At 51.1% G+C, this 11,424-nt stretch overlaps 1 protein-coding gene across 1 annotated transcript; it reads left to right on the top strand.

Annotated features, from left to right (window-relative positions):
* Window positions 1-353: 353 nt before the first annotated feature.
* LOC134434130 (olfactory receptor 14J1-like) lies at window positions 354-11,153 on the top strand. Its single transcript, XM_063182822.1, has 4 exons — window positions 354-407; window positions 828-951; window positions 10,353-10,873; window positions 11,142-11,153. Exons 1-4 carry the CDS (start codon window positions 354-356, stop codon window positions 11,151-11,153), a joined length of 711 nt encoding a protein of 236 aa, XP_063038892.1.
* The last annotated feature ends 271 nt before the right edge of the window (window positions 11,154-11,424 follow it).

The raw sequence follows: 11,424 nt of genomic DNA, 5'->3' as shown, positions 1-11,424 counted from the left end.
AGACTCTGCCCCAGGTTTGCCTTCAAATAGTACAAAAGACAATGTGCTCATCCCTTGTTTTTCTCCTGAAACAGAAATTCCCATCCCCAAACCTGCACCAGATGGAGGGGAAGTCTGTAAGGAAAAGGAAGATGCCCCGGGACACCCAGGAAGGTGAGGAGGAAGTCAGTGCCCCTTTCCCCCTCTCTCCTGCTCCATCTCCCAGCCCAGCACGGACCCCGGCTGCAGGACAACCCTGCTGCCAATGCCATCCTGCTAGGGATGCACTGGGGGGATCTCCTTCCCCTTCTATCTGGCACAGAGGCAAATCTCATCCTCTCCTTGTCCTTCTTCCCCCAGACAGGAAACTGAGGATGGAGACCAGAAGGGACAAATCCCCAAAGCAGAACCTCATGGAAGAGGCCATTGTTAGTGACCCCAAGACACAGGAATCCAACTGGGGGGAAAATCCCAGGAGATTCCACAGGAAGAGGGTCTGGAAAGCCAGCTGAGAGCACTCTGAGGAGGAAAGACCCACCCTGGGCCAGGAAGGTGGACAGAGCTTCAGCCAGAGGTCGGAGCTGGTGGTCCCTGAGCAGCTTCATGATGGGCAGAAGCCCCACAAGTTTTCGGAGTGTGGGAACAGCTTCAGGCACAGCAGCATCCTTATCCAGCACCAGATGATCCACACTGGGGAATGCTCCTATGAATGTAGGGAGTGTGGGAAAGGCTTTAGCTGCACCTCCCACCTCATGAGGTGCCAACGCATCCACACTGGGGAGAGGCCCTACGAGTGTCCCGAGTTTGGGAAGAGGTTTCACCCCAGCTCCCATCTCCTCCCGCACTAGCGGATTCACATGGATGAGAGGCCCTTCTGCTGCCCAGACTGTGGGATGGGCTTCAAGCACAGCTCCCACACCATCAGGAACCAGCACATCGACACGGGGGAGAGGCCTTACGAGTGTGGAGAATGTGGGATGAGCTTTAGCCGGAGCTCAAAACTGATCTGCCACCAGAGAACCTAAACCAGGGAATGGCCCTATGAATATTGGGAATGTGGGAAGAGCTTCAGGCTGAAGTCCCTCTTGCTCTACCACCAGAGGATCCACTCTGGGGAAAGGCCATACAATTGCCCTGAGTGTCAGAAGAGGTTTAGCACCATCTCCACTGTCCTCAAGCACCAGCGGTTTCACACTGAGGAGAGGCCCTTCCGCTGTCCTGACTGTATGATTGGCTTCAAGCAGAAATTCCACCTCATCAGGCACCAACACATCCACACTGGGGAGAGGGGCTACGAGTGTCCCCAGAGTCAGAAGAAGTTTCAGACCAGCTCCAATCTCTGCAGCCACCAGCAGATTCAATCAGAGGAGAGGCCCTTCCTCTGCCCTGAGTGCGAGAAGGGCTTCAAGCAAAACTCCAGCCTAGTCACCAACCAGTGCATCCACACTGGGGAGAGGCCCTACAAGTGTCCCCAGTGTGGGAAGAGCTTCACCCAGAGCTCTCAATTGACCACATACCAACGGTAAGGGAAGGACTGCCAATGCCCCAAGTGCAGGAGGATTTTGTGCACTGTCCCAACTCAAATCATTGGAGTACCCATGTTGGGAAGACCCCTGATGATCCATGTTCCCTATGATCCATGCTGGGAAGACACCTGTACCTTTTCCTGTCCCTGCCAATGTAATGATTTGGAATGGAAAAAAAAAGAAGGTCTGGCTATGGCCCTCTCATTACATTCACTCCCACCTCAGGTCATTGCCAGGGCAGGAAATGGACTCTCTCTCTCCCTGAGGAGAAGGGTGAAATTACCAGGAAGGAGAAATTGTGGCCAGGAAGACCCAGTGAGTTCTATTGTAGTTTTCCCTGTAAACAGTTTTATTTATCCCCTCTGTTATCAATATTGTTTCTGTTCTTATTTTTTTCTTATCTCATTGGTGTTCCCAGTAAATTGTTCTTATCCCAGCTCGGGATCTTTGTCTTTTGTGCTTTCCATGGGAGGCGGGAGGGCAGTGAGGGCAGTGCGGTTTTAGCAGGAGCAGGAAATTGGGGAATCCCATTCCTGAAGCCCGGCCCCAGCCCATGGAAACCGAGCATCCCAGCTGGTCCCAGCCCTGGTGGCCATGGCAAAAGCCTTGGGAGCGGGTCCCTGGCTGGGGCTGTGGGAACCTCTTCCCTCTTGTGCCCAGGGACAGGAGTGGAGGGAACGGCTGCAGCTGAGTCGGGGCAGGCTCAGGTTGGATGTCAGGGAAAGGTTTTTGCCCAGAGGCTGCTGGGGCCCTGCCCAGGCTCCCCAGGGAAGGGTCCCAGCTCCAGGGCTCTCTGAGCTCCAGTAGCGTTTGGACAGCACTGCCAGGCCCAGGCTGGCATTGTTGGGGTGTCCTGTGCAGTGTCAGCAGTTGGACTGGAGGATCCTGATGGGTCCCTCCCAGCTCAGCCAATTCTGTGGTTCTGGGATCCCATGAGCCTGGGGATGAGGCTGCCAGAGGCTGCCATGGAAACGGGCTCTGGCTGCAGGCCTGAGCTGGTGTCCATGGCAACCACCCCTGGCATGGGGTCTCCATGGAGCTGCCAAGGGACTGACCATAGCAACAGGGCCCTGGTAATGGTTGCCATGGATACTGACCATAGCAACAGGGTCCTGGCGATGGTTTCCTGCTAAGGATCAGATTTGTCACAGGCCCTCAGAGGGGTTCCATGGGGACTTTCTAAGAGTCTCCAGGCTGTTCCACAGCTTGAATGTTACAGGCACAGACAGGGGCTCCATGGAGACCTCCCAGGGCTTTCTGGGGATTGTAAAGAGCCCTGTGGTCAGAGGCAGTCACAGCCATTCCATGGTGACATCCAAGGGGACCTTGGGCTGCAAAGGAACCAATCTGTCACAGACACTCACGGGGGCTCTACGGTGACATCCCAGGAGTCCCCAGGCTGCCAAAGAGCCAGGATGTCCCAGACACTCACAGGGTTCCTGTCATGGGCGCAGTGAGACCTTCAGGCAAAATCTATTAGGGAAACTCCTGTTGGGTCACAACATGCAGAAAGGATTCCCAATAGCCCCCATAGATGCCCAAACGTCACCATTGAATCAGAGATGACACAGACTCAGATCAGAAGGCTAAGGGCTAAAAGCCACCTGTTTTTCAATCCTCTTCTTTTATACCTTGGTTTGCTACAGGTGGACCTCACTGGTCCTTTAATCAACACATTTCACATGATTGGCCAATTAAGACAACATCCTTCAGTAAACAGCATTATGGAAAAAACAATCTTTTATAAATATTGTCAAGGTGCCAGTTATTGATGTTTGTTTTACATTCGGCCTTTGTGGGCGCTCTCTGGATGTGGGAAACCCTCCTGTAGCAGTTCTGTGCCAGGTAAAAGGAGATGCACAGGACTTTTTTGGTCTTCAGCTTCTTGTGTATTGTTATCTTCTCTAAAGTTTTGCATGCTGTGCATACCAGGCTAAGCATGCTGGATAAACACCTCAAAATGGCTCTAAAATGTACGGTTTCAAGGTCTTTTAAAGTTGTCTCACTTATTAAGTCTTAAAATGTATATTATTTCTACTTATCTACCAATTACTCATCCCTTGACTGTCCACATAACCTCTACACTGTGCTTTCCTCGACCAATGACCCTGTGCCACCAACACTGCAGAACATGGAGTAGATGAAGAAGATGAAAGGGACTACATCCAAATTCCTCCATCTTGCTTCCTATCTACATCATATTAAAAATCCCAACACCTAAATTTCTCACCCAAGGCACATGCTATACTACCCTCTAATCTATTTTAGACTTTGATAAATTCTAACCTGTCTCAAAGTCCTGGAAGTCCTCTCCATGGGGGACGGTTAAAGGCAGCGTTTCTCTGGGGGTCAGGACCCCTTTAGAGCAGACAGAGAAATATTCCCTGTGCCCTGGATTCCCACACATTTAACCTAAAACCCTTTAATCCTTGACATGTGAAGTTACCCCAAAATGCTCCAGGTAAGTAGGATTAGAAGGAGAAGAAATAGAGAACAACAGAAAGACAGAAGATCCATAGAAAGAGACGCACATAGGTACCAACTGCTGGGGTTCCAGCATCACCAACAGAGAAACCCCAGGAGAAGGCAGGATCCAGATCATGGGCTGGCCTCGGGCTCTGGCTTTTAACCCCCTGCTCCTTCATGGGCCCACCCCTGGGGTGGGAATGCCAGTTGCTTGTCCAATCAGAGCCATGGTAGGCACCAGCGGCTGGTGTGTGATTGATTGACAGCTCAGCCAATCAGAACTATGTTAGCACTGCCCGTACTGTGTGACTGACAGCTCTGCCAGGCCAGGGCTGGGGGTGGGGTTCTGTCCCACCACAAACCAAGGCCTGACCCGGCCCTGGCCCCACATGGGCATTCTGAGCATCCCAAGGTGTCTCGGGACATCAATCTCATCCAGCCTCTGACAGCAACCACAATGACAATACAGAATCTCATGGAATCAAGGGTCAGTTGTGACCTCATGGTGCCTCATGGAATCAAGGAGACCATTGTGGAACTCAGGGGCAGTACGGCTGCAAGGGTCAAAAATTAAACACTGGGGTCCATAGAAAGAAGGAACCATTGTGACACAGCGAGGCCGCATGGAGCCAAGGGAACCCTGTGACTCTGTTGGGGCTCATGAAACCAAGAAGCCATTGTGACATTGCAAGACTTCATGGAATCAAGGAGAATACTGTGACAGTGTGGGGACCCATGAAATCAAGGAACCATGGAACAGGTCTGCCTGCTTTGACCTCCTGGGGGCTGTTTGACAGGTCCCACTGAATTTGACATGTCAAGGGCCACTTCTCATCTGACTGTGAAGCACTGGGGCTCTGTGCTTTCCTTCCTATGGAAAAGAGCTCTCCTTCTTGTCTAGGCTTCTATGCCTGAAATTAGGATTGCACCTCTTAAATTCACTATATGCAAGGGTTTCTCCCAAACAAAATCTGCCAATACAGTCAAGTGTGGCTAGACTCGGCCTCTGGTGACTGCCTCTCATCTGCCCCGGTGCTCGGTGGTTTCCTTCCTATGGAGACCATTGTGACAATGTGGGGGTTTGTGGAGCCAAAGGGCATTGTTACACTGTAGGAACTTGTGGAACCAAGGGAATCATTGTGGCACTGTGAGTACCATGGATCCAAGGGGCCATTATGACACTGTGGAGTCTTGAGGAACTATGGGGGCCATTGTGACACTTTGAGGTCTACTGAAATGCAGGAAACATTGTGACACTGCAGAGTACCAGGGATCCAAGGGACCATTGTGACACTGTGGAGCATCATGGAACCTAGGACATCACTGTGGTTCTGTTGGGCTGCATGGTCCCAAGGGGCCAATGTGAACCCACGGGGCTTTGTGGAACCAAGAGGCAATTGTACTATTTCAGGGCCTCATGGAGCCAAAGGGTCATTGTGATCCTGCAGGGCACCGTGGATCCGTGGAGAAAATTGTGGTAATGCAAGGCCCCATGGAATCATGGAGACCATTGTGACCCTGCAGGGCCTCATGGAGGGAAGGGGCCATTGTGACACTATGGGAAGTTGTGGAGCCAAGGGGATCATTGTGGTACCACTGGAGCCCATGGAACCAAGGGGCCATGGTGACCAAGAGGAGCTTCATGGAACCAATAGATAATTATGATAGCCTGGGCTTTTGGAACCATGGAGACCATTTAGATCCTTAAAGACTTGTGTAACCAAGGGGCCATTATGACACCAGAGGGCATCATGGAAGCAAGAGAACCATTGTGACACTGCAGGGCCCTGTGGAACCAAGGGAACGTGAAATAGGTGTGGCTGCCTTGGACTCCCAGGGTTTACCTGACAGGTCTGGCCGACCTTGGAATGTGGAAGGCCACTCCCATCTGCCCCTGAAACACTGGGGCTCTGGGCTTTCCTTTGAATAGAAAAGAACTGTCCATCTTTTCCAGGTATCCATGGCCAAAACTTTGATTCCACCTCCAAATTTCTGTGTATCCAAGGAATACTGCCAGACAAAAGTTGCCAGGACAGAGAGATCTGGCTGGTCTTTGATTCCTGAGTGCCAGCACTTACCTGTTTTGCAAACACTGGAAAGGGCTCTGTGCTTTTCTTTTTATGGAAGAAAAACATCCGTCTTCTCCAGGCACAAATGTCTGAAATTAGGATTCCACATCCATAATTTCAAATATCCAATGGTTGGTCCAAGCAAACACGCCAGGACAGACAGGTCAAGCTTGCCTTGGCCTCTAGTGGTTGCCATGCATCAGCTTCTGAAACATGGGGGCTCCGTAGCTTTCTTCCTATGGAGACCAATGTGACATTTGGGAGCCTTGTGAAATGAAGGGGCCATTGTGACACTGCAGAGCACCATGGATCCAAGGGACATCATTGTGGCTCTGTTGGGCTGCATGGTCCCAAGGGACCATTGAAAATCAGCAATGTGAGAATTAGCCCAGCTGTAACTCAGAGTCAGCCAGATTTTACCCCGGAAGAACTGGGCGTGAGTTTCAAGTCCTAGGAGTCATTCAAAGAACAAATTAAAATCAATCATGAGGTGGATCATTAACAATTTTCCAGATGCCTCTGCTGATAAAATCCATACCACTGAATTTTGCAACTCAGTGGGAGTTGATCTGTATAATTTTTGATCAAAAGGGACCCCATTGCACTCTGCGTGCTCCCCATCTTCCATACCACACTTGACCAGCAAGCAGTGTGTTGAAAACTCAATCCGTTGGTAACTCCTAACTCGGGAGCTCCCCTCAAACCTGCCTTTCTCAAACCTTTAATGATGGTCCAAGATGGCAATGACCATGCTGTCTTGGAGCATCATGCCCTGGAGATTCAAGACAGAACGAGCCAAAATATGGCTCAGGAGCCTGACCACCCTCCCTCCATCTTGGCTCCTCCACTTCCTGCTACCACAACTTTCGCCGCTGCCCTGAAAAAAGCTCCAGACTCCAACCACACAACTACGGGTCCTGCCCTCACTGTCAATCATTCCCTCTCCACACTGGACCATGCCTCCAATTAAGGAAGGAGACTGGCACATAGCCTCGAAATTCCTCATTGCCCTGTTATGTTATGAAAAAAGGGGGCAGAATCCCAGGTATCAGCTACTGGTTTGCAGGGAAATCAAGGATCTTTGTATCTAAAGACCATAGGAAGGACTTACCCTGCTTTAATGAACTAATGAGGGCCATGTTTACAGCACATGTCTGTAAACATGATGAACACATGTCTGTAAACATGAACACCTATGATTTAAAATATATTATGTTGTTGTCACCTACAGAAAACACCCGGTGGGAAGAGGGGTGGAAGTGTTTATTATTTTAATAGCAATGACTATGCTAATAATGAAGCAAGGGCGGAATTGACAATCAACTATCTAGCTGGAGAATGACAACACAGCCTACCAGATGATCAAGCAGTAGGTATCGCCAGAGAAGTATTGGATGATATCAAAGAGATGGCTTTGAAAGCTTTAATCCAGGTATCAGATGGTAACACCCCCAATTTGAAATAATTTGGGTGGCTGCAGCTAAAGCTCTAGGACAATCAGACCATCCTGGGTGCCTGTTAAGTAAGCAAACCAATGCTACCTCCCTCACAATGAGTGGCCTGCTCTCAGACATAGAGACCATCAGACATGCCACCGTGCAGAACAGCGATAGAGTTTTTACTCTGGGCACATGGGCATGGCTGTGTAGACTCTGAGGGCGTGTGTTGCATGAACCTCTCCATCCACAGCGAGTCAATCCACAAGAGCATTCAGGTACTGAAGGAAGGGTTCAAGAAGCTTCAAGTGGAAAACAACAACTGATTCAATAAACTCTTCCAATCCAAGGGACTAAAGGGTTGGATGATGTCTATCTAAAACAGGACTATTCATTCTCTTAGTGGTTGTTGCTGCATTGTTAATTGTCCCATGTTTGTTTGGATGCTTTTAGAAAGTCTTACAAAATTCTTTCAGTTCCATCTTTGTTGTAAAACAGAAAGGGGGAAGATACCTAACACAGGCTCCTCATGGGCACTTGGACAAGAGAATTGGAGGCCAGGATGGCACAAAAACCTCTCAGAGACTCAATTTTGGAAGGAAATTCCTTAAAAGTACCTAAAAGTATACTTAAATCCATAAAGTACCTTAAAAACCTTGAGTATCTCAAAGTGTTAATAAGCCTTTCTAAGTTTCAGTACAAAGCTCTCCAGGGACTCAATAAAGCAGATAATTGGGGCCATGACGGCACAAACCTTTCACACAGTGTGTATCAAAAGGGAAACACCAAGTACCTTAAAATAACTGAAGTACCCTGCAGTATTAATGAGCCCCACAGAGTGTTGTTACTGAGAAAGCCTCTCCAGGGAGTAATTACCGCAGAAAATTGGAGGCCACGATTGCACAAAGCTCTCAGAGACTCCAAGGCAAAAGCCAAACTCAAAGTCCTTTGAAAAACGCTGTGAGCATGAAGGAGCCCCCAGGGCCATTGTTGAGCAAGGCTCCCCAGGGACTCCTTCCAGCAGATTCTTGAGGCCACTGGGATGTGGTCTAGGGGCGGATGCTGATGGCAGGACAAGGGACTGACAGTGCCCAGCCTGGCTGGTGCTGTTCCAGGAGCCCCCAGGGCCTCAGCACAAGGTGTCTCCTCATAGCCCTTGGTGGCACAGACACTGCTGTGCCCCAGGGCACCAAGACTTGGCTTCTCTTTGTCCCCACCCTGCCATCACTGCCTCTAATTCTCTGCTCTGCCTGGGGCCTGGGGACACTTTCTCAGTCGTGTCCCTCAGTGGGACCCATTAAATGTCCAAGAAATTTTGGAGTTGGATTCTGACTTGGAGTTCTGGAGAGGTTTCCTCAGCTCCCTCTCAGGGACTGATGTTCAGGGCCTGAGCACAATGCCCCAGAGGCTCATTAAAGTCCTTGTGCTGTATCTGTGCTGCTGAGCTGGGCTGGGCTCCTGGCACAGAGGCAGCGCCTGGTAACCAAGAGGAGCTTCAAAAGCACATTTCTCTTGATGAGCAGCTCTTCTCCAGCCCAGTAGGGCTGGGGCACTGCCTGCAGCCACCCTGGGCCCAGCACAGGGGCACAGAGAGCTTCAATCAGTCAGGGCTGGGAAGGTGCTGAGAAGTGCTGGGGCAGAATCACTGCCAGCCCTTGGCACAGGAACCTCTGGCTGCAGGACAATGCAGCTGCAGCTCCTGGAGCCATCTCCTAAAGCTGGAACATCCCAATGCCTACAGACTCTGTGAGTACATTCTCTGATTGTCTCTTGTGCAGAGCAGCCAGGGGTGCCCAGGGCTGTCCTGCAGAGCAGGGTCCTGCACTCCAGGGCGCCTTTCTAGGGCAGGGACTCTGCTGCCAGCCAGGGACAGCTCTCAGCCAGTCCTGGCAGCTGCTCCCGGCACTGGGGGACAAGATCTGGGTGGGAGGAGACAGCTGGTAAGGATAGAAGTGTTTTTCTTGTGTGGGGAGGATGCTGCATGGTTCAGGACTGCTCCCAGCAGAGCATTTGACTGTAGAATATTTCCAAATAGATTTTACAGGGAGCATAGTGAAGCAGGGGCTGCAGAAAAGGGAAAATCCTGCTTGTTTTAATCAACTGGTCTGGGTTGGAAATTGCACATAGATATTCATCACTCAGTTAAGGTTGGAAAATTACATTCTCTGTGATCTTAATAAAACAGGCAGCAACAGCGATTAGCACAGGACGCCCATGGCAGCATAAGTGTCACTTTTCCAGATTCCTCAGGGTTGCTCTGACTTTGCCATCAGAGCCTGCAGAGCCAGAGCTGCCCCTGGGCAGTGCCTGAGCTGGGAGGGGTCTGCAGGGCAGAGCTGAGCCCCCAGGGCTGGGCTGGGCTCTGGCAGCACTGGCAGGGCCCAGCCCTGGGCACAGGGAAGGAGCTGCTGGCAGGGACAGCTCCAGGCAGCAGAGACCTGGGCAGGCAGTGGGGGAAAAGTGCCCCCAGGCTGTGCTGGGATATTTAAAGTCCTCTCCAAACCCAACTATGTCATGATTACTTTTTTACAGATCCCATGCCAAGGCACAGTAAATGTCCAACCGCAGCTCCATCAGGCACTTCCTCCTGCTGGCATTGGCAGACACGCGGCAGCTGCAGCTCCTGCACTTCTGCCTCTTGCTGGGCATCTCCCTGGCTGCCCTCCTGGGCAACGGCCTCATCATCAGCGCCGTAGCCTGCAGCCACCACCTGCACACGCCCATGTTCTTCTTCCTGCTCAACCTGGCCCTCACTGACCTGGGCTCCATCTGCACCACTGTCCCCAAAGCCATGCACAATTCCCTCTGGGACACCAGGAACATCTCCTACACTGGATGTGCTGCCCAAGTCTTTCTGATTTTCTTCTTCCTGTCAGCAGAGTATTTCCTCCTGACCATTATGTCCTATGACCGCCACGTGTCCATCTGCAAACCCCTGCACTACGGGACCCTCCTGGGCAGCAGAGCTTGTGCCCACATGGCAGCAGCTGCCTGGGCCAGTGCCTTTCTCAATGCTCTCATGCACACAGCCAATACATTTTCCCTGCCCCTGTGCCATGGTAATGCCTTGGGCCAGTTCTTCTGTGAAATCCCACAGATCCTCAAGCTCTCCTGCTCCAAATCCTACCTCCGGGAACTTGGGCTCATTGCAGTTAGTGTCTGTTTGGTATTTGGTTGTTTTGTGTTCATTGTTTTCTCCTATGTGCAGATCTTCAGGGCTGTGCTGAGGATCCCCTCTGAGCAGGGACGGCACAAAGCCTTTTCCACCTGCCTCCCTCACCTGGCCGTGGTCTCCCTATTCCTCAGCACTAGTACATTTTATTATCTTAAGCCCCCCTCCATGTCCTCCCCATCCCTGGATCTGGCCCTGTCAGTTCTGTACTCGGTGGTGCCTCCAGCCCTGAACCCCCTCATCTACAGCCTGAGGAACCAGGAGCTCAAGGCTGCAGTGTGGAGACTGAGGACTGGATGGTTTCAGAAGCATTAAACTGCTGGGCTGTTTTTGCAAATCACATGTAATAAAAGTCATCTTTGATGCTTCTTGATGGTTTCATTTTGGTCATTCTTTATCTATTTATTTCACTTTTTAAATCTTGTCCACTAATAAATATAAATATTTGTGCCATTTTTCATTTTGTTTCTCTCCACCTTCCCTGTGGCCCCAGACTGTCCAATAAGGGACTGCACTCTTTGTTGCTTTAAAGAAACTAAAGGATCTCCCAGCAGAGTTTTCTGCAGAGATGGCCTTTTGTTGCCTTCTCTGGAGCTGCAGCAGCAATGTCTGTGTGCAGATCGGGGGGCTGATCAGGGCTTCCCCAGCAGCTGTGCCCAGCAGCAGCAGCATTTCGCGTTGCCAGTGCTGCTGCCGTGGCCCTGCCCCGCTGCCCTGGTGGCCCTGGTGTTGCTGCAGGGCCTGAGTGCTCTCGGGGCCGGGCAGAGTCCTGGGGG

Source organism: Melospiza melodia, unplaced genomic scaffold (genome assembly GCF_035770615.1).
Source record: "Melospiza melodia melodia isolate bMelMel2 unplaced genomic scaffold, bMelMel2.pri scaffold_32, whole genome shotgun sequence".
In the NCBI taxonomy this organism is placed as follows: domain Eukaryota; kingdom Metazoa; phylum Chordata; class Aves; order Passeriformes; family Passerellidae; genus Melospiza; species Melospiza melodia.
Note: the sequence above shows the minus strand (reverse complement) of the source record. Positions and strands in the feature narration are given on the sequence as shown.

Coding starts and splice junctions, on each gene's coding strand:
- LOC134434130 (XM_063182822.1), top strand. CDS start 354: ATGGAGACCAGAAGGGACAAATCCCCAAAGCAGAACCTCATGGAAGAG. Junction 408..827: donor ACCTCATGGAAGAGGCCATT/GTTAGTGACCCC, acceptor CTCCCGCACTAG/CGGATTCACATGGATGAGAG. Junction 952..10,352: donor GCCTTACGAGTGTGGAGAAT/GTGGGATGAGCT, acceptor TCTTCCTGTCAG/CAGAGTATTTCCTCCTGACC.